Source organism: Mesocricetus auratus, unplaced genomic scaffold (assembly GCF_017639785.1).
Source record: "Mesocricetus auratus isolate SY011 unplaced genomic scaffold, BCM_Maur_2.0 Super-Scaffold_100011, whole genome shotgun sequence".
Classification (NCBI taxonomy): Eukaryota; Metazoa; Chordata; class Mammalia; order Rodentia; family Cricetidae; genus Mesocricetus; species Mesocricetus auratus.
Window position 1 is genome coordinate 82,743,838 of NW_024429195.1, and position 25,351 is coordinate 82,769,188.

Sequence of the window (25,351 nt, forward strand, 5' to 3'; positions counted from 1 at the left end):
TAACAAGCTCTCCACTGGTACAGCTTTATTCCAACCAAGGGCATCTTTCTCCATTTCACCCAAAGAGTAGCAACAGCTTCAGGGAACCCCCTACCCTTGTCACATTGCTCCTGGGGGCCTTTAGTCTCTAATCACACAGTTCCGTCCTTTACAAAAAGTTTCCTGGAAGGCCCATTCACCTGCATCACCCCATCTCAATGATCACACCTCTAAACCTACAAACCACCAATCAGACTTTCAGCTACATTAACCGAGCACCCACACCTCCTTCCCTCCACCCAGGCTGCCCCCAAGGTCTAGTCCTCTCATAACCCTAACTGGGTACACCGTCCTTCCTTCTGTCTGAACACAGAGCTCTCACAAGTGCCTCCATCTTGACCACCTCTACAAGGTCACCTTCCTTGATTTTTGTTTTGTTTGGTTTTTTGAGACAGGGTTTCTCTGTAGCTTTGGAAGCTGTCCTGGAACTCTGTAGACCAAGCTGGCCTTGAACTCATAGAAATCTGCCTGCCTCTGCCTCCCAAGTGCTGGGATTAAAAGCGTGCACCACCACCGCTCATCCTTGGTTTGTTTTAAATCCATGTGATTTTGCTTTTGTGAGCACAGCAGTGCCAGTTTGTCTAAATTGTAAACACCCCGAAGAAGAGCCAAAGCTTGTGTGAATATTAATCACTTGGCTGTCATTGAAATAAGTCTACACCACTGTTGTTATTGGCATCTGTGATTTAGCCAACAAGAAAATGGGGTGGCATTAATTCAACAAGCAAACAATTGGTTACTTACACATTCCGAACATGGGTGACATAACAATGACTGCAATGTGTTTGCTTTCCTTGGAGAGTACGCTTGTCTCAACAAGGTATCTCTGTATATCTACTTTGAGCCAGGCATTGTTCTAGACTCTGGAGTTTCAAAAGTACAACACTCCCTTGATGAAGGGACAGAGAAGTAAAGAGGTGATCACAAACAGGGCCATGCATGCCTCATACTACGGCCTCAGGACTGCCCTGAGTTAAGGAGGAACCTGTAAGGAATATGTGACCCAATTCGTAGCCTCAGAAGGAGACAGTGACTCATTCATTCAATAAATTATTCATTATTTACCCACTGCCTACTGTGTGTCAGTTGCCATCAAAATGCTGACATGATGAAGTCATTCTGTGTGAAGCCAAAAAATGTCCAGTAAGGGAAAAAACAACAAACAGTTTATCAGCAATTAAATATCGATTAGATTATAGCTTCTTAAGCTAAGGGTCACAACTCCATATGAGGTCTCATAACTGGTGAAGTAGTTAAGAAAAATTTATTACAGGAAAAGTTATCTAAATACACAATGACCAAAAATGAAACACAGAGTGAATCTGAGGTGTTCCTGGGAATGGTCACCAGGGCTTGACTGCGTGACGTCACTATGGCCATCTCTCTTGCCTGGCCGCTGCCCTAGCTGCCACACCAACATTTGCTGCCGAAATACCTCAGCTTAGACTAAAGACAACTTTGTGTTACAAACTACAGTCTCTCCTATACACGCAGTGTTTAGTTCTCTCAGAAACACGCTGGTCTATTGATGGAAAACAAAGACTTTCATTTTTATTGCATGCATGCATGTACTTGTTTTGTGTGTGTTTGGGGCAGAGGCACACATGCTACACTATGTAGGTGAAAGTCAGAAGACAGCTTGTAAAGGTTAACTCGCTCCTCCCACCATGTGAGTCCCCGAGACAGTCCTCAGGCTATCAGATTTGGCAACAAGCTCCTTGACCTATTGAGCCATGTTACAGGCCCAGAAAACAAACTTTTACTATTTTCTTAGAATCATCACCCAGTATATAAGTATCAAATCCATATATCTTTGGATTTTGTTGTTTTTTTATTTATTTATTTATTTTGGTTTTACGAGACAGGGTTTCTCTGTATTGTTTTGGAGGCTGTCAGTCCAGCCTGGCCTCAAACTCACAGAGATCCGCCTGCCTCTGCCTCCCGAGTGCTGGGATTAAAGGCGTGCACCACCACCGCCCAGCTTAGATTGTCTGATTTTTAAAAACCACTGCTTTGTGCTGCTGATTTGAGTTTCACAAAAAATTATCAAACGCATTTTGTATTAGACAAATTTCCAGCAGTTTCTGAAATGACGCTAAATGTACTTCTGTCTTCTTGTACTGGGACTATGCAAAGTAGCATTCTCTGCAGTGACAGTTTTAAAATCAAAATCCCACCGACTCTGGAAAAAAATTGCAGATACTCTACATCCAATAGTATCAGATATGCCACAATTTAATTCTTTATGTAAAAATAAATGCACACCCCTCTCCTCAGTATGCACTGCTTTTTCCTTAATAAATAGTAAAATTATACACATTAAAAGCTGTTTTTGTGTTTCTAGGGATCAGTACCAAGACCTTATGTATGTTGCGAAAACTCAAACTTTCAGCTATAACTTCATCTCTCTCTCCATCGTTTTAAAATAAATTTCTTTTTTGACTTATTATCAGTAAATATTGACTTTGTGTAGGAATTTTATAAACCTATATAGCCAGAACTATCTAAAAATTTCTTGGGCAAAAGATATTCCAAGTAGAAATGTTTAGGAATCCCTGTGGCAGGTGATACAAAGGGAAAACTAATTCTGAGACAGAGCATAGAAACTCAGAGTCATGGCAGAGGAACAGAGCAGACAGGAAATGCTTGCTAAGGTGTCAGTGGGTACTCTGAGAGAAAGGCCTAGCCATAGGGCTGACTCAGGAAGACCGTCTGAGGTAGAGGAAACAAGTACAGGGTAGAAACAGGTTGCTCAGGGTGTTCAAGAAAAATCAAGTCAGCTGAGCAGTGGTGGCACAAGTGCCTTTTATCCCAGAATTCAGGAGTTCAGGAGGCAGAGGCAGGCAGATCAGTTCGAGGCCAGCCTGGTCTACAAAGCTACACAGAGACACTCTGTCTCAAAACAAAACAAAAAACAAAAAAGACCAAGTCAATGAAGATGGGCCTGTTCCCAGTGTGAACCAGGAAGAGGCCAATGAGCAGCAGGGGGAAGCCTTGTTAGTGAAAAGGCTTTGGCTTTTACACTGAATGACATGGGGAATCACTAGAGGACTATAACAGAGCCAGCAGAGCTGAGGTGATCTGACCTTCATTTCAAAGGTCCCCACTAACTATACAGAAAAGGACTGGCTGGTGGTGGCGGCGGTGGTGGTGGTTGCTGTTCTTGCTGTTGTCCTGACACAATCTGAAGTCATCTGAAAAGAGGGTACCTCAGCTGAGGAAATGCCCCCCAACAGATTGGCCTGTAGGCAAACCTGTAAAGCAGTTCTTGGTTAATGGCAATCCGCCCAGGCAGATGTGGGTGGTGGTGTCACTCCTGGGCAGTGGTCTGAGAAAGCCTCGGGGAGCGAGCCAGGAAGCACCATGTTCCTCCGTGGTCTCCCCATCAGCTCCTGCCTCCAGGCTCCTCCCTGCTTCAGCTCCTGTACTGACTTCCCTCAGTGATGGACTGTGTTGTGGAACCGTAAGCTAAAATAAACCCTTTCCTTCCCAAATTGCTTTTGGTCATGGTGTTGTTTCATATCCAGGCGACTGTCCCTTAAAAGCAAGTGGAAGACATTTTTACTTATTCTTTAATATCAGTTTACATTTCTAATCCAACATGAAACAGAGGGGGAGACCATAGTGTTCTATTCCCAAATCTTTCATGAGGCAACAAGAGTGTACATTTCATTGTGTAGATGAAAAATAGCTGAAAAATTATACCTTACAAATATTCTAAAGACTTGCATACTTCTTATGAACTACATTATTTTTATGAGGAAATCTGAGTGTTTGGAGGGTGTCCTTTTTGATGAAATGTGAATTTGTTTGCTTGTTTGTATTGAAAATGAACTTTTCTCTCATACGATACATTCCCTCCAGTTTCCCTCCCTCCACTCCTCCACCTCTCCTGCCTTTCCTCTCCCCCAGACTCACTCTCCCTCTGTTTTCTCTTCAGAAAAGAGCAGGCCTCCGAGAGACAACACCAAACATGACAAAACAAGATACAAGCAGACAAGACAAAAGCTCGTGTATAGAGGCAGGACAAAGCAACCCACAGGAGAAGAGTCCCAAGTGCAGGCAAAGACGAAAGACAAACTGGCTCCCACCGTTGGGGGTCCCAGAAAAGGCCAAGCTAACTCCCACCGTTGGGGGGCCCAGAAAAGGCCAAGCTAACAGTCATAGCACACACACACACACACACACACACACACACACACACAGAGAGAGAGAGAGGACCTGGTGCAGACCACACAGGCCCCATGCTTGCTGCTTCAGTCTCTGTGAGCCCATCTGAGCCATGCATAGTTGATTCCGTGGGCCATGTTCTCCTGGTGTCCTCGATCCCCTCTTACTCCTACAATTTTCCACCATCTCTTCTGTGGGATTCCCTGAGCTCTAGTGGGAAGGACCCAGTGGAGAACCCCAATTTAAACTGACTCTACATAAAGTCTGGCGCTGGGTCTCTGAACCCACTCCAATCTGGGACCAGAAGAAGCTTCTCTGATGATGACTGGACAAGAAACTGATCTATGAATATAGCAGATTGTCATTAGGAAGCATTTCATTGGTTTTTGTTTGTTTTCTTCTGTTTTGTTTTGACCAGTTGCATTTGGTTCTACCCTCTGTCTCTGGGATATCCAGTCTCTGGTTCTTGGTTACCCAAGCACTGTCAGGCATGGGGTCCCTTTCATGGTGTGGGCTTCAAGTTAAACCATACATTGGTTGGCCACTCCGACAGGCTCTGCACCACCATTGCTCCAACACATCTTTCAGGCAGGACAGATTGTAGGCCAAAGGTTTTGTGGGTGGGTTGGTGTCAATGTTTCTCTTTTGATAGCCTACAGAGTACCCTCCTGCACCAAAGAGACTAAGACACAGGGTCGAAGGCCTCCTGCAGGCAGCAGTTCCACTTCTGTAGATTCAATGAGTTATGTGGATGTTGTCCTCAGAAATGGGACCCTGTTGTCAGTTTTCAGAGAAAGGTCTTCTGTCCTAGCATCAACCTGGGTTGTTTGGGGGTCTCCATGGGATCCCCTCAGCCAACAACTCAACCAAATACAACCCAGTCACACCAGTGGAAGCCTTGCCTGGCTACAAAAGATGACCAGTTCAGATTCATCATCCTCCATTACTAAGAGTCCTCACTGGGGTAGCCCTTCTGGATTCCAGGAAGTTTCCACACTACCCTCAAGCTGCCCCCCAATCTCTACTGTCTCCCTGCACTCTTCTTCTCCATCCCATCCCACCACTGATCCCTCCCACTCCTGTCCCTACCCTCCCCGGTTCACCCATAAAATCTATTATATTTCCTCTTCCCAGGAAGATACATGCATCCCCACCATAGCCATCTTCTTTAACTAACCTCTATGGGTCTATAGATTGTAACTTGATTCATTCATTTAATGGCTAGTCATGCCAGTCTGTGGGAAACAGAAACAAGGGGTCATATGCAGGTCATCTCTACATCTACAACATATTTTTACTATGTTCAATACAGGACCCCTGGATGGGTACATAGGTTGGTCAACAAATGGGTAAAGGCATGGGTGGATGGATAAAATTGGAGACATGGAGCAGTGGAAATAAGAAAGCCTAGAAACACTGGATGAATTGACAGATGAGGAAGTAAAACAAATTAAAGGAACTCTAAATGTTGATTCCCTGCAGATGCGAACAGAGCAGGTCCCAGTTCTCTGGGCACACTTCCTCCTGTGGAATCTCTGCATCTCCTCCTCCCAGGCTGTTTACCCTGGAATCAAGGCAAGGATCACCCAGCGTGCACTGGATTATGGTGAGTTGAATTCATTCAGAAGTTAGGCTGCAAATGCTAGATGTGGCCTGTGTTCCAAACCAGAACTTTGTGAACTGAATCTAAGATAAAATCTCAGTGGGGTTACCTAACCCCTTATGAAGATGTACCACACACCTGGGAAGAAAATGTTACCCACAAAGTAGACATCTGGTGAAAGGCATATCCAAACATACAGATTTTCTCTCTTCTCCCCCCCCACATATATTAGGGCTCTAAATAAAAATACATCAGAAAGAATGTAGCAGCCTACTCCTTTAATCCAAGCACTCCAGACACAGAGGAAAGAGAATCTCTGTGGCTTTGAGGACAGCCTGGTCTACATAGCAATTTCTAGGTGAACCTGGGATACATAGTGAGACCCTGTCTCACAAAGGGAGGAAACCTAGGATACTCTAAATCATACACAAAATGTATCATGGACCATTGTGCTTTATTCTTAAGAGACTCTACCACATTTATTAGATGTTCAAATGGATCTTAGACTGAGAAACTAGTAGTCACTACTTTTAGAGGGTCTTTGCAAGACTAGAAACAGAAACACATTAGAATATGACTTGATTGGGCTAACCTAACGTCAGGTACAGAGGATCTTGGCTGCAAAATCAAAATATATGCTGGGTGGTGATGGTGCACGCCTTTAATCCCAACACTATGAGGCAGAAGCAGACAGAGCTCTTGATTTTGAGGCCAGCCTGGTCTACAGAGTGAGTTCTGGAACAGCCAGAGACCCTGTCATGACCCACCCCCAATAAACAAACAAACAAATAAACAAACAAATAAAATAATACATATATATATATATATGGACCTATTTTTCACCTTTCACATTTTGCCTCAGATTAGCTGGATATAGATCTCCAGATCTCTGCCAATTCTTTTGAACAAAAGCAGCCAATTCAAGCACTATTAATCTAACCAAGAAATCCCTCAGTCTATCCAAGAATGACTCTCATGTTATATAAGAAAAGAAATAAACGAAATGAAGGGAGGAAGAGGAAAGGAAGAGAGATGAGAGACTGGGCAATCCCTTCTCTTTTCCCCAGTCATTCATGGGGCACAAAGAGTCTAAAATTAACCTGTTATGTACAACTGCTATGTGAGCAGTATTGTATGCAAACAGACACTAGGAATATGAATGCACCGTTGCCCAATAACCCATTAGGCTATGGCTTCATCAATGGATTAACCCTTCGATGGAGTTAGAGCCCTCAAAATCCAGTCACCTCTCGCTGCCTACCCTCCAAACACGACTGTAGTGGGGCCACACTTTGACCGCACGAGTGTTGAAAAAATATTCTTCTCTCTTTTCTTTTTATATATATTTTAATTGTATTATTTTAGTACTGGAACTAGAACCCAGGGCCTTCTCCATGCAAAGCCAGCATTCTATCTCCTGCTCTGTAGCTCTAACCCCTGGATATACTGTTTAAAAAAATTTTAGCAATATGTTAACTATATGTAATTAGAATGAAATCTCATGTTTCATTGTGGCATTTTCATACACATAGCTAATGTATTGTGATCATATTGTTACCCTTCCTTCTTGCCCTTCTAATTCCACTAATCCCCTTCCTCTTTCTACCTGGCCCCATTTTCATGTGTGTGTGTGTGTGTGAGAGAGAGAGAGTGTGTGTGTGTTGTGTAAGTGTGTGTGAGAATGTGTGAGTGTGAATGTGTGTGAGAGTGTATGAGTATATGTGTGAATGTGTGTGAGTGTGTGTGAGAGTGTGTGCGTGTGAGTGTGTGAGTGTGTGTATGTGTGTGAATGTGTGTGAGAGTGTATGAGTATGTGTGTGAGTGTGTGTGTGAGACAGTGTGTGTGTGAGAGTGTGTGTATGTGTGTGAGTGTGTGAGTATGTGTGTATGAGAGAGTGTGTATGTGAGAGAGTATGTGTATGTGTGTGTATATGTGTGAGTGTGTGTGAGAGAGAGTGTGTGTATGTGTGTGTGAATGTGTGTTAGAGTGTATGAGTATGTGTGTGAGTGAGTGTGTGTGAGACAGTGTGTGTGAGAGTATGTGTATGTGTGTGAGTGTGTGTGTATATGAGTGTGTGTGTGTGTTCCAATTAGGGTTGGTCACAGAAGCATAGGCACCTAATCAGAGGCGACACCACACATGATAGTGTCTCCCCCTTCCCATCAACCATTAACTGCATACTTCCTCAGGGAAGGATGGGGCCCTCCGAGTCCTCCCACTTTCATTACAGGGGGTCAACCATCCCAATAGGTGCATCTCTTACGCAGGCAATCATAGTTGCTATGAGTTCAAGAGCATAGCAGCTACTTCATGGCCAGAAGTCAGAGCTCCACACCACTTCTAGGGTCCTCCTCTGGCTTTTAGATTCTTCCCTTCTTTTGTGATGTTCCCTGAGCACTAGAAGGAAGTAATCCAGGTATCTCATTTATGACTGGGCATTCAACAGTCTCTTATCTCGGTACTTTGATTAGTTATGAGTCTGATGTCACCACTTTAAAGAAGATTTTTCTGACCAATGCTGACAGCAGCAATAATCTATGTGAATAAACAAAGCTGTTTAGAAGGTCATTTGATTGACATGTCATATTCATTTACCAAAACAACTTTCCTACTAGGGTCTGTGACCCTCCCGGCCATGGGGTTTTGATCAGGTTTACAGTATGACATATGAACTATCCCTTGTGGTCCAAGTAGGAAATCCAATCAGAAAAGAGTTAGTTACCTCATAACAGAGTTGCCAATACTGCACCAGTAGAATCATCCTGTCTGGTTTACTGATATTATTTCACACAGCATTCACAGTTGAGTAAAACTGTTGGAAATTCACCCTAGAAGCACCTTCTGGCACTGTGAGAGCTGGCCAACAGGGAGGAAGCTTCTAGTCAAGGTCTAGCTTGGTTTCTCTATGTCCTAAGCAAGGCATGTGGTGTCCTCAGCAAGCGTCTCACTACCTAGTTCTGTGAGCACTTAAGAGCAGTATGGTTTTAGAAAACTTGGGGACCTCCCTGACCAAAAGTGGAGAAACAGCTAAGTTCTGCCTCACCCTACAACATATGCTGGTATTTCTGTTCCTTATGCCTCAAAGCCCAGCCTGATGACAATCACCGGATGTGGGCTCACGGGCAAATCACTGACTCACTCTAAGCCTAGGCTGCATCGTGTGTGAAGTGAGGGCAAGGCCTATATCACTGAATTGTTTGGGGACTCGAGGGAGAGAACCTATGTAGAGTGGATGGACAGTCTTGACACGTACAGGCACTCCATACAAACGAACTCTGACTAGTTTAGCCTCACCAGTTATACACCTTCATATTCTTATAGAACATGATTTGCTGTGCTCATTATTAGTAGTGTCTGAGTGGTGTATATCAAAGAGGAGATAGCAATAGGGGTACTCACCTCTCAGCTATGAAAGGAAATGAGTAAATTAGCAATCAGAAGCACTGAGAACAGCATCTAGTGAAATGAAATGCCTAGCAAATACTAGTGACTGTCCTTTTCATACGTGTGAACAGATCCCTTCCTGGTCACTATTCTTTCCACGTCACAGATGAGGAGAGGGAGTGGCACAGACGCTGAGTCACACAAGTTAGTGAGTGACAGTGCTGGGCTCAAGACTCAGCTCAGTACTTCCTCTGATTTTTTTTTTGAGACAGGGTTTCTCTGTGTAGCTTTGGAGCCTGTCCTGGCACTAGCTCTGTAGACCAGTCTGGCCTTGAACTCACAGAGATCCGCCTGCCTCTGCCTCCTGAATGCTGGGATTAAAGGCGTGTGCCACCACTGCCTTTGATTCCTATCTTCTCTCCCCACATACTCTGTAAACAACAGTATGCACAGTATTGTATAGGATGCGGCCTGCTCCTCTTCTCCAGGGTTTAGGATAACTGGAATGAACTTGGATGCAAAGTAAAGGAGAAAGCCAAGGTTGCATTCATTTACTTTAAAATTTGTATTACATTTATTATTTATTGTGTGTGGGCATACATATACATGTTGGTACATGTGCCATAGTGCACATGAGAAAGCCAGAGGACAATTTGTTCACACCTTCTACTGTGTGGATTCTGGGAATCAAACTCATATTAGCAGGCTTGACAGCAAGCCTCCTTACCTTCCTAGCCAGCCCTGGAAGTTATTTTTATCAATGTTTCCAGCAACGCACGCGCACACATCCACACAAACTCAGAGAAATGTATTTTGGGATGCCTCGAGACAAAGAAATTAGTGGGTTATTCCTGAACAAATCAGAAGCAGTGATTAGTCATCTCTTCTGAGTCTAGGGGCCCTTTGGAGAGCTATTGTGACTCCTTTCCACTGAAAAGTGAAACATTGTGAGCACACAACCCACTCGATGTCTCTCAGGAGAATTTCAGTGGTTCAGAAGCTCCCTAAGCCTCCGGAACCAGCCACTAAAACACTGAGTTCAAATAATCTGGAAAGAAAGAAGAAAGACAGTAACTTTGTGAAACTGGCCATACCCTAGATTCTGGAGCCCAATTGCTCAGAACTGGGCCCCTAGCTCTCCAGGGCCCATGCTATCTTAGGCAACTGTGTGTAGAATAGCTTCCATTGTTTCCATCACAGCCTGGCCATGTAATGAAAATGTCTCCTCATGTTAGCCCTGTGCTCTCAGGCAAGTTCCTCCTGAGGACTAGAGTTCCCACATGTGAAGCTGAGACAATACTCCCTTTTGTAGGAGTACTGTTTTCTTACCTCATCAGGACTTACACAATGCTTGCATCAGTAGGGTTAGAGACATTACCCCACTGTCATCTTCCTTGTGTAAAGGAACACTTCCTGTTTCCTTCACAGGTGTTCAAGTTGGGATGAAGATGATGGAGGAAATGGCAAAGGAAATTGTCATCCCAGATCTGAAAGGTTCAGAGTCTCTTGAGTTTCTGAAGATTGACTACGTAAAGTACAACTTTTCAAAGTAAGAGAATAGAGTGTAGTGTCTGACATCACAGCGGCTCCAACCCAGTGGAGAAACGCTACCTTCTTTATCTCTTTTCTGCTTCACCATCGAAGTTCTGACCTCTATTCCCAAGTTTTCCTCATGGCCCAAGAGGTTCCAACCATCTGGTGCATATTTCATGTAGCTGAAAGGGAGAACAACACTGGAAAAAGCCTCTTAGAAGCTCTGTTGGTTTTCTCATTTTTGAGGTTTTGTCTGAGGCTCTATCCTAACCACATTCCATGTATACAACAAGGGACAGAACTTAGTCACATGTCCAGGGATGTTTAGGGAAGGGGAAATGGATATTCAGACGGCAACTGGGATCCAGAAAGATCCCCAAAGGAGGAAGAGGATGTGGCCAAACTGGATATCAATTTCAAAGGGCAGAGGGGAATCCGCTTTCCTAAGGAGCTACTGTGATCTGCCATTCAGTTGCCTATAGCTCTAACCCTTCACAGTAATAGTCTCCCTGATTTAATGACAACCTTTTATCAAATCAGCAGGTGTCTGGGTTGCAAAGGAGATGGCACAGGGAAAGTTCCTGAAAATCTCCTCACCTGCAGAAAGCCAGCTGTTTGGCATGTGTTCATTGAACAGCCACCTCACACAGGGCATTGTTCTAGACACAAGGAATGTTATAGGGGATGCAGGTGTAAGTCCTTGACTTGATATTCTGTGGGAGAGATTGGCATTACATATTTACTTGCAAAGATAATCATTTAGCTACAATGATAATGACACATCAGAAAAGTGCGGAGAGAGCTATAAAATAAGTTCTGGAGAAGATGGGGATAATGGGCATTCTCATGTGTTGCTGGCGTGAGTAAATAGATCAATATAATTTTAATCCTGTGCTGTCCAAATCACAGACACTGATCATTCGTGACTATTGAGCATTTAAAATGTGACTTGTGTAACAGAGAAACTATATCTTTATTTACTTACTTTTAATTAAAAAGCTGACTCTTAGCTAGCCATAGTGGTACATGCCTATAATTCCAGTACTACATAAACTGGGTGTGGCGGCACACACCTGTGCTTCTAGAACTTGGGAGGTGGAGGCAGGAAGATCAGGAGTCTGGGATCATCCTTAGGTACGTGTCAAATCCAAGAGCCAAAAAATGGTACACAAAAGACCAACATGGTTCAAAAAGCAGTGCTACTCACAGGGAGGCCAGGAGGAAGACGTGGAAATGAGGTCATCCTCACCTAAGCGATGCTCAGGAGAAAGGCCCTGCTCTGGGCTGAGACTGGGGAGAGTCCAGGGCATACGTGTGCTAGCTGATGGATGAGTCTGAGGTTTCCTTGCCTACTCACCGTCTTCGAAGCTCCTGCCCTGTACCACACACCCTGAGTCCCACTGTGAGAGGAGACTAGCAGAGACTCAGAATAGCAGTGCTTTAGAAATACGTTCATTTGACACCTATAGGTCATTCTTCCCTCCACGTCCCCCCACCCCAAGCCAGGCTCTCTCTGTGTAGTCGTGGCTGTCCTGAAACTCACTATATAAGCCTGCTTCAGCCTTCTGAGTACTGGGATTCAAGGTGTGTGCCTCTATGCCTCGCTAATCTGTTCTTTATAACTACTATAGAATACACCAAAATCCTTCTCAGAGGCTGTTTCCATTATGTAAGCAAATCACAGGGAACATCCTTGTACACTTGTGGGCTATACTTTCCACAGGAGAATACGAGAAGCAGGATCACTGAGTCAAAGGCTATATATACTTCTTTTTTAATTTTTAATTTTATTATTTTAATTTTAAATAGCTTGCTTCACATGTCAATACCAGGTCCCTCTCCCTCCCCTCCTCCTGCACCCTCCCCAGGCTCCCACCCTATCCCCACTTCCTTCCACATAGGGGATATCTAGAGTCTGTCATTTCACTCAGGGCAGGGTCCAGGCACTCCCCTAAGAGTCCAGGCAAAGAGAACATCCCTCTTTGTATTATGGATCCACAAAGTCTGTTTGTATGCCAGGGATAAACACTGATCCGCTGCCCAGGGCCCCATAGGTAGCCCAGGCCTCCTCACTGACTCTCACACTCAGGGGGTCCAGATCAGTCCCATGCTGGCCTCCCAGCTGTCGGTCTGGAGTTCAAGAACTCTCCCTTGTTCGGATCAGCTGTCTCTGCTGGTTTTGCCAGCCCATTCTTTGCCAATTTGCTCATTGCTCCTCTCTCTCTGTCACTGGGTTCCTTGGGTTCAGTTCAGTGTTTAACTGTGGGTGTTTGCCTCTGCTTCCATCAGTCACTGGATGAAGGCTCCAGGATGGTTATAGACATCAAGTTCATTATCAGGAATGGGCATTTAAGGTGGTCTCTCCACTATTGCTTAGCTTGCCAGTTGATGTCATCCCTTTAGATCACTAGAGGTCTCACTGGTGCCAAAGCTGCCTCCTAACCTATTATTCCCTCTTCCCCCTATCCAACCCCCCACTCAGCCTTCCTGTTCCCCCATGACCTACTCTCTCTTCCTCTTCTCCCCCTCTCTTCTTCCCAGCTCCCACTCCCCCCCCCACAACCCCTCCCTGTGTTCCCAATCTGTTCAGAAGATCTTGCCTCATTCCTCTTCTCTGGGGTACCAGGCATATCTCTCTTAGGTTCTTTCCTGTTTCCCAGACTCTGTATCAGTGGAAGTGCAGACTGGCACTATCGTGATCCATGTCTAAAATCCATATATGAGTGAGTACATACCATGTTTGTCTTTTTGCGACAGGGTTACCTCACTCAGGATGGTTTCTTCTAGTGCCATCCATTTACCTGCAAATTTCAAGATTCCTTTTTTTCTGCTGAGTAATACTCCATTGTGTAAATGTACCACATTTTCTCTATCCACTCTTCAGTTGAAGGGCATCTAGGCTGCTTCCAGGTTCTGGTTATTAAAAATAATGTTGCTATGAACATAGTGGAGCAGATGTCCTTGTTGTATGAATGGGCATCTTTTGGAGAGTGGAATTGCTGGGTCTTGTGGTAGATTGATTCCCATTTTCCTGAGGAATCTCCATACTGATTTCCAAAGTGGGTGTACGAGTTGGCACTCCCACCAGCAGTGGAGGAGTGTTCCCCTCTCTCCACATCCTCTCCAGCATAAATTATCTTTGGTGTTTTTGATTTTAGCCATTCTGACAGGAGTAAGATGGTATCTCAAAGTTGTTTTGATTTGCATTTCCCTGATGGCTAAGGATGTTGAGCACTTTCTCAAGTGTCTCTTGGCCATTTTAGACTCCTCTATTGAGAATTCTCTATTTAGTTCTATACTCCACCTTTTAATTGGATCCTTTGGTGTTTTGAAGACTTGCTTCTTGAGTTCTTTGTAAATTTTGGAGATCAGCCCTCTGTCAGATGTGGGATTAGTGAATATCTTTTCCCATTCTGTGGACTGCCTTTTTGTCTTGTTGACTGTGTCCTTTGCCTTACAGAAGCTTCTTAGTCCCATTTGTTAATTGTCGATCTCAGTGTCTGTGCTACTGGTGTTATGTTCAGGAAGCGGTCTCCTGTAACAATTTGTTGAATTTTTCCCCATTTTCTCTTCTAAGAGTTTCGGTATGGTTGGATTTATGTTGAGGTCTTTGATCCATTTGGACTTAAGTTTTGTGCAAGGCAATAGACATGGATCTATCTGCAGTCTTCTGCATGCCAATACCCAGTTATGCCAGCACCATTTGTTGAAGATGCTTTCTTTTTTCCATTGTATAGTTTTAGCTTCTTTGTCAGAAATCAAGTGTTCATAGGTGTGTGGGTTAAAATTAGAGCTTTCGATTCGGTTCCATTGGTCTACCTGTCTATTTTTGTGCCAATACCAAGCTGTTTTCAAGACTATAGGTCTATAATAGAGGTTGAAGTCAGGTATGGTGATGCCTTCTGAAGTTCATTTATTGTATGGGGTTGTTTTGACTATCCTGGGCCTTTTGTTTTTCTATATAAAGTTGATTATTGTTCTTTCAAGGTCTGTGAAGAATTGTGACAGTATTTTGATAGGGATTGCATTGAATCTGTAGATTGCTTTTGGCAAGATTGCCATTTTTATTATGTTGATCCTACCAATCCAAGAGCATGGGAGATCTTTCCATTTTCTGGTATCCTCTTTGATTTCTTTCTTTAAAGACTCAAAGTTCTTGATACACAGGTCTTTCACTTCCGTGGTTAACATTATCCCCAGTATTTGATGCTGTTTATAGCTATTGTAAATCAAGTAGAATTCTCTGATTTCTTTCTCAGCCACTTCATCATCTGTATATAATAGAGCCACTGATTTTTTTGAGTTAACCTTGTATATACTTCTATGGTTACTGTTGAATTTCAATTTGGTATGATCCACAGTCCCTTGAGAGGCAAACCTCTGGTGATGTCTCTCTTAGAATGTTTCTAGACTATGATAGCTGAGGTGGGAAAACCCATCCTCAGTGTGGAGTCATATGTATTCTCCCAGACAATCAGCAATGCTGAGCTTGTCCAGTCTCCTCTCACAGTGGGACTCAGGGTGTATGGTACAGGGCAGGAGGAAGACAGTGAGTAGGCAAGGAAACCGCATACTCATCCATCAGCTAGCACATGCATGCCCTGGACTCTCCCCAGTCTCAGCCCAGAGCAGGGCCTTTCTCCTGTGCATCGCTTAGGTGAGGATGACCTCATTTCCACGTCTTCCTCCTGGCCTCCCTGTGAGTAGCACTGCTTTTTGAACCATTGGCTGAAAGGGGACAAGTGACTTGCTCAAGGTTGTACAATGAATACAAACCTTGCATCCAGGTCATGAGCTCATTGTATAATACATGGAGTGGTGTGACCCAGTGATTAGGGGTCTGAAGTCAGATTGCAGAGGATTCTAGATCTGGTTCTACCACTCACATGTGACTTGCAGGATTTTTTATCTTCTCATCTCTGAGCTGGGGCTTGTGCTTACACCAGAATCCAACAGGGACACTGGGAGGGCCAAAGTGAGCAGCAATGTCAAGTGGTTACCAAGAGACCAGACAGTTGGCAACACCCAAATCACAATACTTTGTCACTGTGCACGTAGTTTCTATCTGCTGTCTATCTTCAGGGATTACGGGCAAGCCCACTGCCTTACAGGTTCCTGGGACAACCTGTTTGACAGCTCAGGGAATATTACAGGAAACCAACTCTTTTCATCTCCCTGTACGGGAACCTGGCAACAGTAGGAAGAAGGCATGTTTTGTTGTCCCAGTGAACGGAAGTAGGGGATACATATGTGTCAAATGCCTGACAGTCCCCTGAAAAAACAGCTGCTTCATCAAAATAACTGATGTCATCCCCTTAAAGAAACGCTGAAACTGGCATATATGAAAGAAAAAAAACATGGAAGTGTTGTACCTATTTTTTGTTTTTAAAGGAAACCAAAGGACTAGGGAGATTGCTCAGTGGACAAGAAAACTTGCAAAAAAGCAGGCTGTGCTTTACAGACCGTAACCCAAGCCCTGCAGGCACCAGAGACAGGAGGACCAGGACCACCATGCTAGCCACCAGCCTACCTCCAAGTCTCCAGGGAACAGGATGGAGGCTGGTAGGACAGAGAACCTGGTTCCTCTTCTGGCCCCAGTGTGCACACACCCACACATGCACACACACGTGCACACACACACACACCAAAAAGAAATTTGAGAAGTAGATTATTTGATTACTTACAAATTTAGTTCTAAATGTGATTGCTTCCTCCCTCAATTGCTTCTTGCTAAGAGGATTCACGAGGCCATGCCCAGGCAACCCCTACCCCCACTCCCACCCCGCCACTAGAGAGCTGGGAGGCCCCTTCTTCTGTAGGAGTTCGCAATCTCAGGGCAGCTCTGGCCTTAGCGATATCCAGAAGTGTTGCCCTCAGTTTCCTGTTTCTTGTTTTACAGCATAAAAATCAACGCCTTTTCATTGCCAAACACCTCACTGGCCTTTGTGCCCGGGGTCGGAATCAGAGCACTGAGCAACCACGGCACCGCCAACATCAGCGCTAACTGGGAAGTCAGGGCTCCGCTTTTGTGAGTATCCCACTGACATCCTCGCTGGGTCAAACGTAAGCAATGCACAGCTGTTTTCAGAGTAGGCATCTGTCTTTCCGCGTCCATACTTTCCCAAGAGCTTTACCAGGTGAGAGTTGACTCAGGAAACCCCGCTTGGCAGGGAGGTGCAGAGCACTGAGCCTTCCAGACTTCCTAAGAGCCGGGTGCTGGTGGAACACTCTAATTCTAGCACTAAGGAGGCAGAACCAGGAAGATCCCTATGAGTTTGAGACCATCCTGGTCTACAGAGGACAGCCAGAACTAACACAGTGAGACTCTGTGTGCACACACACACACAAAAAAAAAAACCCAAACCTATATCTTCCACATTTTAGATCCACTAACCTGATCCAGATGTTTAGTGTATTTCCTCATCTGCAGAGTCAACTAATGGAAAACAGGGCTTCCTGTCTCACATAGAGCTTAGAGGATGGTGGTTAGCTCTTTCACAATCAAAAGGTCTCTGTGCCCTCAAACAGAAGAAAAAGGGGTTGAAGTTGGATATGCTGGCGCTATGTCTGCAATTTAAATATTTTAAGAGGCTGAGGCCAGCTTGGGTTATGTAGTGAGTTCCTGACCATCTGGGTTACAGAATGAGATCGTGTGTGTGAGAGAGTAGAAAGAGGAAAGGGAGGAAGGAAATAATAGAAAGGAGCAGGGTTGGTGAGATGGCTCAGTGGTTAAGGCAACTTGTTGCTCTTGCAGAGGACCTTGAGTTCAGTTCCCAGCGCCCACATAGTGGCTCAGAACTGCCTATAACTCCTGTTACAAGGGCTCTGGTGTCCTCTTAGGCACCTTCATGTACCCAGTTTTAACAAATAAATAAATAAATAAATAAATAAATAAATAAATAAAAGAAAAGAAAAGAAGAGGAAGGAAGGGAAAGAGAAGGAAGAGGTTAGGAGAGGGAAAGAAGAGTTGATCACAAGTAAACCTACAAAGCAACAATCCAGCTTCTGTGGACACGTCATTGGCACAGTGTAATGTCAGGTCTGTCTTGCTGGCACCTCAGAATAGCACATTCAATCATTCACAAGGCTACTCTACAACCATTTATTGTCTATGTATCATTCTTCCAGGCTAATAGATTGCAGATGAATAGCATGTTCCTCCATAAGCAACATACAGTCATGTGATTCCTCACTTCCTTGATTTAGCTGCCATGCTAAATGCTGTAGGGTCATGTGCAAAGTCTTGAGTAACACTTGCTCTGCTGCCTCACGGCTGGCCGTAGTCTAAGCATCATTTCCCCATGTTCACACAGCCCGATGTCTACCCGGTGCTCCCTCGCAAAATGAACACTGTAACAGTGGTGCTCCTCCTCAGCTCAGCCACTTCCGGCGCCAGAGCAGTGTCCCAGCTGTCCACTCATGCAGTTGCCCTCGTTTATTCCGCAAGCGTCCATTTGGCACACGCAGTGCTCCTGCGTCTGTTGTAGGTGTCAGGGGCTCTGATTGGAGCATGACAAGGTCCCTGTCCCCCAGAGAACTTAGAAGACCCATCTCCATGTGTGGCTCAGACTTGGGTAACCTTTCCCTTTCTCTCCGCACAGCCAAGATTCGGGGGCTGCTGATCTGTTTCTCTCTGGAATCTACTTTGCTGGCATCATTGTCCTCACCCGTAATGACCTTGGTCACCCAGCCGTGGAGCTCCAAGACTGCCATGCCCAAGTGAGCCATGCCCGAGTCTCCTTTTCTGGAGGCCTCAGGTGAGTGACAGCAACCTGATGGAGACTCCGGCTGCCACTCAGAGAGGCTTCCCACTGGCGTCTCATGGTCCCTGATAAGTTTCCTTTTTCATTTTGCCTAGTGTCCTGTATAACTCCTTTGCCGAGCCCATGGAGAAACCCATTTTGAGGAATTTAAATGAAATGGTAAGTCTTCAGAAGTAAGACTACCACTGTCAAATGTTATCAGCAGGCCTATCATACTTTAATATTTTTATTATAAACATTTATTGAGTACACTTTAATTCATACTAGTCTAAGCATTTTATTTTCTCATGGTTCAAGCATTGTAGCAGGAGACACAGATGAATAAAACTACATTCCCCCCTCTGGAGTTTCCATCACAAAATAGACAAACATTTTGTTCTTAATGCAGACCCAGCTAGAAAAGGGACTACTGAGAACAAAAGAAACAAATATTAGTTAATTTAGAAAAAAATTTAAAAACCCTCAGACTTGTAAAGTAATAACTGAACCAGGGCTTGAATTTAATACATGGGTACATGATAATGAGACTAAACTGAAGGAGTTTCGAGAACTGGAAAGTTTCCTGGGAGACATGCTTATTTAGGAAACTGAGTCTGGAAATATAGGTAAGATTTGGGTGGGTAAGGAATGGGCAGGGTGATGACAGGTATTGCCAAGAAATACAGTAAGAATGCTCTTGGGAGGTGGAGACAAGGGGATCACAAGTTCAAGGCCATTTCCAGCTACATAGCAAGTTTGAAGCTAGCCTGGGCTACACGGGATCTAGTCCCCAAAAAGGGCAGCAGCAGACTTAACAGAGTGCAGAGTCTGAGCTAAGCAGTATTCTCCAGACTGTTCCAGTTTCTCCTCACAACTTGATGAGGCAGATGTAACAACCACCCCCACGCTGCAGATGGTGAAACTAAAGCCAGGGTGTGAAACTGAACTGCCAATGGTGTCCACTCCAGGGGCCTGGCTGCAGAGCCGTCCTGAAACCACCACACTGCATGGGCATGGCTGACACTTCAGTGCTTGCAACTTAGTTTCTCTCTGGAGTCGGCTTTGCTGACATCCACCCCCTTCAGAAAGGTCGAAACCGGGCTGTGATGTCTCTCGGTTGGTAAAGAGCTTGCCAAGCATGCATGAAGCCCCGGGTTTGATCCCTAGCACCCCATAACGGAGGTGGGGTGAGGCATACCTGTAATCACAGCACCTGGGAGGTGGAGGCAGGAGCATCATGAGTTCAAGCTCATCCTAAACTACATTAAAAAAAAAATCTAAAGCTCAACATGGGCTACGTGAGACCCTGTCTCAAGGAAGGGAGAGGGAGAGGCAGCGACAAAGTCCTACGTGGACCTGTAATCTCAGGTCTCCCCAGTTAGCCCAGGTGAAATTGGGGTTCCCGCTGAAGCCATTCGAGGCAGCGCTTGGAGATGCTGATGCTACGGGAGGCAGGAAAGGCACAGTTGCTCTGCAGGTTCCCTGGGTGTGACACCAACACTGCGGACGAGCACATGCCTCAACATGTCCAGAGAGAAAAGCCAAGCTCTTCCGTGGGGCTAGTTGGGTGTGGCTTCATAGCGCAGCCAGCACTCAGTGACGCATGGCATGGACTCTCCGCAGAGGCTGAAGGCAAGGGCATCAACTGACTTAAGGAAGTGTTGTCCTGGCCTCAGGGAGAACGCCTGAACAGAAGGTCTTTCAGAGTACTAACATGAGTTTTCACAAATCCTTTTGGTCCAGCTCTGTCCCATTGTCATCAACGAAGTGGACGCACTCAATGTCAACATCAGCGCCCTGGAGGGTGAGTCTTGGGTCTGTCTTCTGGAGAGTTCCCAACCCAGCTTCAACACTTACCCAGGTCTTCCTAAGCAAGAAAGTGCCCATTCGTCACTCTGCTTTTCTTCCTTCTAAAAAGTAAAGTCCCGGGACTCCATATAGGACAAGCCCCCCGCACAGCACAGGTACTCCTTGGCTATAACCAGATTTGCTACTGCAGCAGAAGGTGGGTCTCGGGGATCCGTGGGCGGAGCTAGGGCAAAAAGCCCTCTCTGGCTCTAATCCAAGGTTTGGCACTGAATCAGGTGACCATGTCATCTGCCTAACCTTCGCTAACCCTTCAGGGGCTGCCCACACATCTGGACTCCTGTCTCCACCTCTCTCCGCTGCACCTTCCCCTCCTCTGGCCATCGAGCTGCCTCTACTCCCCTTGTCTTTGCTCACATTGCCCACTCTGCTGAGAAGAGGCCCCTCTCTCCCTTCGTTTGTTCTTTTAACAGACCTTTATTGAACATCCATTTCTTTCACTTTTGTTTGTTTTTTGAGACAGGGTTTCTCTGTGTAACAGTCCTAGCTGTCCTGGAAGGCATTCTGCACACCAGGCTGGTCTTTAACTCACAGAGATCAGCCTCCCGAGTGCTAGGATTAAAGGTGTGCACTCATTTCTTTTTTTTTTTTTTTTTTTTTTTTTTTTGCTGTTTCAAAAAGCTTTATTTTGTGCGCTCATTTCTATACCAGTACTTTCCTGGTCCCCATAGCTGTGGTTTCCAGCAGTCAACTGTGGGTTTTATAGAAGTATTCAGGGTTTTTACCCTGAGCCCACAGATCAGCTTCAGGGGAACTCTTCCTGTACTGGACTGTGACTTCCTGGCCATGTGTCTGTGCCCTCCTCCTCTGCACTCTGAGATCCTTGGCACCAGGACCTTTGCTCTCACATCGGGTACAGGACCTGGCTGCCAGGCCAGCAAATACTGGACTGGTGAAGAGAGATGAGAAAGCGGCAGTGGGGCGAGGATGAGTGCATGGATACAGACAGAGAGAAAGTGAGTGCCTCGAAGGAGGAAGGATAAGCCCCACGCGCTGTGCACCGTGAGCTGGACTCCTCATCTACAAGCTTCAGGGCCATCGCTGTCAAAAGTCCCTGTCCTGATCCCCTCACAGAGGGTGATGGGACCTATTTGGATCGGTCACTTTAAGAACATTTAGACAGCTATAATTAGGCCTGGAGACAAGGCATAGTGACTAAGAGAACTGGATACTCGTGCAGAAGACTAGGTTTAGTTCTTGGTGTCTGCAGTGGTGCATAGCCCCCGTTAGTTCAGTTACTGGAGTTCTGACGCCCTCTTGTGGCCTGCATGGGCACCTGCACACCTGTGGTGCACATACAGACAAGCAGGCACTCACATACACCATAGTGACAGAGGATGACACTATGTTCTTACTAACTTAGCAAGCTGCTTCACCTCCTCCTGCTTCTCATCCCCATCTATGGCACAAACCAAACATGATATGAAGGATGGTATTCCTTCACGATATTCAGGTGATTATTGGGTACCTTTCTCTAGAACCTGAAAGAAGTCTTCAGACCACAGAGCACCAAGTAGTCTGCAAAGCAGCTCTCCCAAGCCATATTAGAGCCCAGGTGCTACACTGGCACCATCTCAGGCATGAAAGTCTTTCCTCGCAGGGACCCTGCTCACTGTTGTTCTGTTCGGCTCTGTTCTGAAAATTCAAACACAAAAATGCCATTCAATTAGTAGCACCATGTGTAAGAACTTCCTCTCTAACTTGGTGTTTCCTTTCTCATAACTTGGTGAGTGTTTCCTCTCTAACTTGGTGTTTCCTTTCTCATAACTTGGTGAGTGTTTCCTCTCTCATAACTTGGTGAGTGTTTCCTCTCTAACTTGGTGAGTGTTTCCTCTCTCATAACTTGGTGAGTGTTTCCTCTCTCATAACTTGGTGAGTGTTTCCTCTCATAACTTGGTGAGTGTTTCCTCTCATAACTTGGTGAGTGTTTCCTCTCTCATAACTTGGTGAGTGTTTCCTCTCTCATAACTTGGTGAGTGTTTCCTCTCTCATAACTTGGTGAGTGTTTCCTCTCTCATAACTTGGTGAGTGTTTCCTCTCTCATAACTTGGTGAGTGTTTCCTCTCTCATAACTTGGTGAGTGTTTCTCTCTCATAACTTGGTGAGTGTTTCCTCTCTCATAACTTGGTGAGTGTTTCCTCTCTCATAACTTGGTGAGTGTTTCTCTCTCATAACTTGGTGAGTGTTTCCTCTCTCATAACTTGGTGAGTGTTTCTCTCTCATAACTTGGTGAGTGTTTCCTCTCTCATAACTTGGTGAGTGTTTCCTCTCTCATAACTTGGTGAGTGTTTCCTCTCTCATAACTTGGTGAGTGTTTCCTCTCTCATAACTTGGTGAGTGTTTCCTCTCTCATAACTTGGTGAGTGTTTCCTCTCTCATAACTTGGTGAGTGTTTCCTCTCTCATAACTTGGTGAGTGTTTCTCTCTCATAACTTGGTGAGTGTTTCCTCTCTCATAACTTGGTGAGTGTTTCTCTCTCATAACTTGGTGAGTGTTTCCTCTCTCATAACTTGGTGAGTGTTTCCTCTCATAACTTGGTGAGTGTTTCCTCTCATAACTTGGTGAGTGTTTCCTCTCTCATAACTTGGTGAGTGTTTCCTCTCTCATAACTTGGTGAGTGTTTCCTCTCTAACTTGGTGAGTGTTTCCTCTCATAACTTGGTGAGTGTTTCCTCTCTCATAACTTGGTGAGTGTTTCCTCTCTCATAACTTGGTGAGTGTTTCTCTCTCATAACTTGGTGAGTGTTTCTCTCTCATAACTTGGTGAGTGTTTCCTCTCTCATAACTTGGTGAGTGTTTCCTCTCTCATAACTTGGTGAGTGTTTCCTCTCTAACTTGGTGAGTGTTTCCTCTCATAACTTGGTGAGTGTTTCCTCTCTCATAACTTGGTGAGTGTTTCCTCTCTCATAACTTGGTGAGTGTTTCCTCTCTCATAACTTGGTGAGTGTTTCCTCTCTCATAACTTGGTGAGTGTTTCCTCTCTCATAACTTGGTGAGTGTTTCCTCTCTCATAACTTGGTGAGTGTTTCCTCTCATAACTTGGTGAGTGTTTCTCTCTCATAACTTGGTGAGTGTTTCCTCTCTCATAACTTGGTGAGTGTTTCCTCTCTCATAACTTGGTGAGTGTTTCCTCTCTCATAACTTGGTGAGTGTTTCCTCTCATAACTTGGTGAGTGTTTCCTCTCTCATAACTTGGTGAGTGTTTCCTCTCTCATAACTTGGTGAGTGTTTCCTCTCATAACTTGGTGAGTGTTTCCTCTCTCATAACTTGGTGAGTGTTTCCTCTCTCATAACTTGGTGAGTGTTTCCTCTCTCATAACTTGGTGAGTGTTTCCTCTCATAACTTGGTGAGTGTTTCCTCTCTCATAACTTGGTGAGTGTTTCCTCTCTCATAACTTGGTGAGTGTTTCCTCTCATAACTTGGTGAGTGTTTCCTCCTCATAACTTGGTGAGTGTTTCCTCTCTCATAACTTGGTGAGTGTTTCCTCTCTCATAACTTGGTGAGTGTTTCCTCTCTCATAACTTGGTGAGTGTTTCTCTCTCATAACTTGGTGAGTGTTTCCTCTCATAACTTGGTGAGTGTTTCCTCTCTCATAACTTGGTGAGTGTTTCCTCTCTCATAACTTGGTGAGTGTTTCCTCTCTCATAACTTGGTGAGTGTTTCCTCTCTCATAACTTGGTGAGTGTTTCCTCTCTAACTTGGTGATGTTTCTCTAACTTGGTGAGTGTTTCCTCTCTCATAACTTGGTGAGTGTTTCCTCTCTCATAACTTGGTGAGTGTTTCCTCTCTCATAACTTGGTGAGTGTTTCCTCTCTCATAACTTGGTGAGTGTTTCCTCTCTCATAACTTGGTGAGTGTTTCCTCTCATAACTTGGTGAGTGTTTCCTCTCTCATAACTTGGTGAGTGTTTCCTCTCTCATAACTTGGTGAGTGTTTCCTCTCATAACTTGGTGAGTGTTTCCTCTCTCATAACTTGGTGAGTGTTTCCTCTCTCATAACTTGGTGAGTGTTTCCTCTCTCATAACTTGGTGAGTGTTTCCTCTCTCATAACTTGGTGAGTGTTTCCTCTCTCATAACTTGGTGAGTGTTTCCTCTCTCATAACTTGGTGAGTGTTTCCTCTCATAACTTGGTGAGTGTTTCCTCTCTCATAACTTGGTGAGTGTTTCCTCTCTCTGAGTAACTTGGTGAGTGTTTCCTCTCTCATAACTTGGTGAGTGTTTCCTCTCTCATAACTTGGTGAGTGTTTCCTCTCTCATAACTTGGTGAGTGTTTCCTCTCATAACTTGGTGAGTGTTTCTCTCTCATAACTTGGTGAGTGTTTCCTCTCTCATAACTTGGTGAGTGTTTCTCTCATAACTTGGTGAGTGTTTCCTCTCTCATAACTTGGTGAGTGTTTCCTCTCTCATAACTTGGTGAGTGTTTCCTCTCATAACTTGGTGAGTGTTTCCTCTCTCATAACTTGGTGAGTGTTTCCTTTCTCATAACTTGGTGAGTGTTTCCTCTCTCATAACTTGGTGAGTGTTTCCTTTCTCATAACTTGGTGAGTGTTTCCTCTCATAACTTGGTGAGTGTTTCCTCTCATAACTTGGTGAGTGTTTCCTCTCATAACTTGGTGAGTGTTTCCTCTCTCATAACTTGGTGAGTGTTTCCTCTCTCATAACTTGGTGAGTGTTTCCTCTCTCATAACTTGGTGAGTGTTTCCTTTCTCATAACTTGGTGAGTGTTTCCTCTCATAACTTGGTGAGTGTTTCCTCTCATAACTTGGTGAGTGTTTCCTCTCTCATAACTTGGTGAGTGTTTCCTCTCTAACTTGGTGAGTGTTTCCTTTCTCATAACTTGGTGAGTGTTTCCTCTCTCATAACTTGGTGAGTGTTTCCTCTCTCATAACTTGGTGAGTGTTTCCTCTCTCATAACTTGGTGAGTGTTTCCTCTCTCATAACTTGGTGAGTGTTTCCTTTCTCATAACTTGGTGAGTGTTTCCTCTCATAACTTGGTGAGTGTTTCCTCTCATA

General features: G+C 44.8%; 1 protein-coding gene across 2 annotated transcripts in view; it reads left to right on the forward strand.

The window, feature by feature from the left end:
- Bpifc (BPI fold containing family C) overlaps positions 1 to 25,351 on the forward strand; it is a 59,453-nt gene that overhangs the window by 4,405 nt on the left and 29,697 nt on the right. For both annotated transcript variants that reach the window (XM_005083801.4, XM_040755177.1), the window contains exons 2-7: positions 5,692 to 5,815; positions 10,626 to 10,746; positions 16,630 to 16,758; positions 18,332 to 18,487; positions 18,589 to 18,652; positions 20,216 to 20,276. In XM_005083801.4, coding sequence (XP_005083858.1) covers positions 5,692 to 5,815; positions 10,626 to 10,746; positions 16,630 to 16,758; positions 18,332 to 18,487; positions 18,589 to 18,652; positions 20,216 to 20,276 — 655 coding nt within the window. The remainder of the gene's footprint in view (positions 1 to 5,691; positions 5,816 to 10,625; positions 10,747 to 16,629; positions 16,759 to 18,331; positions 18,488 to 18,588; positions 18,653 to 20,215; positions 20,277 to 25,351) is intronic.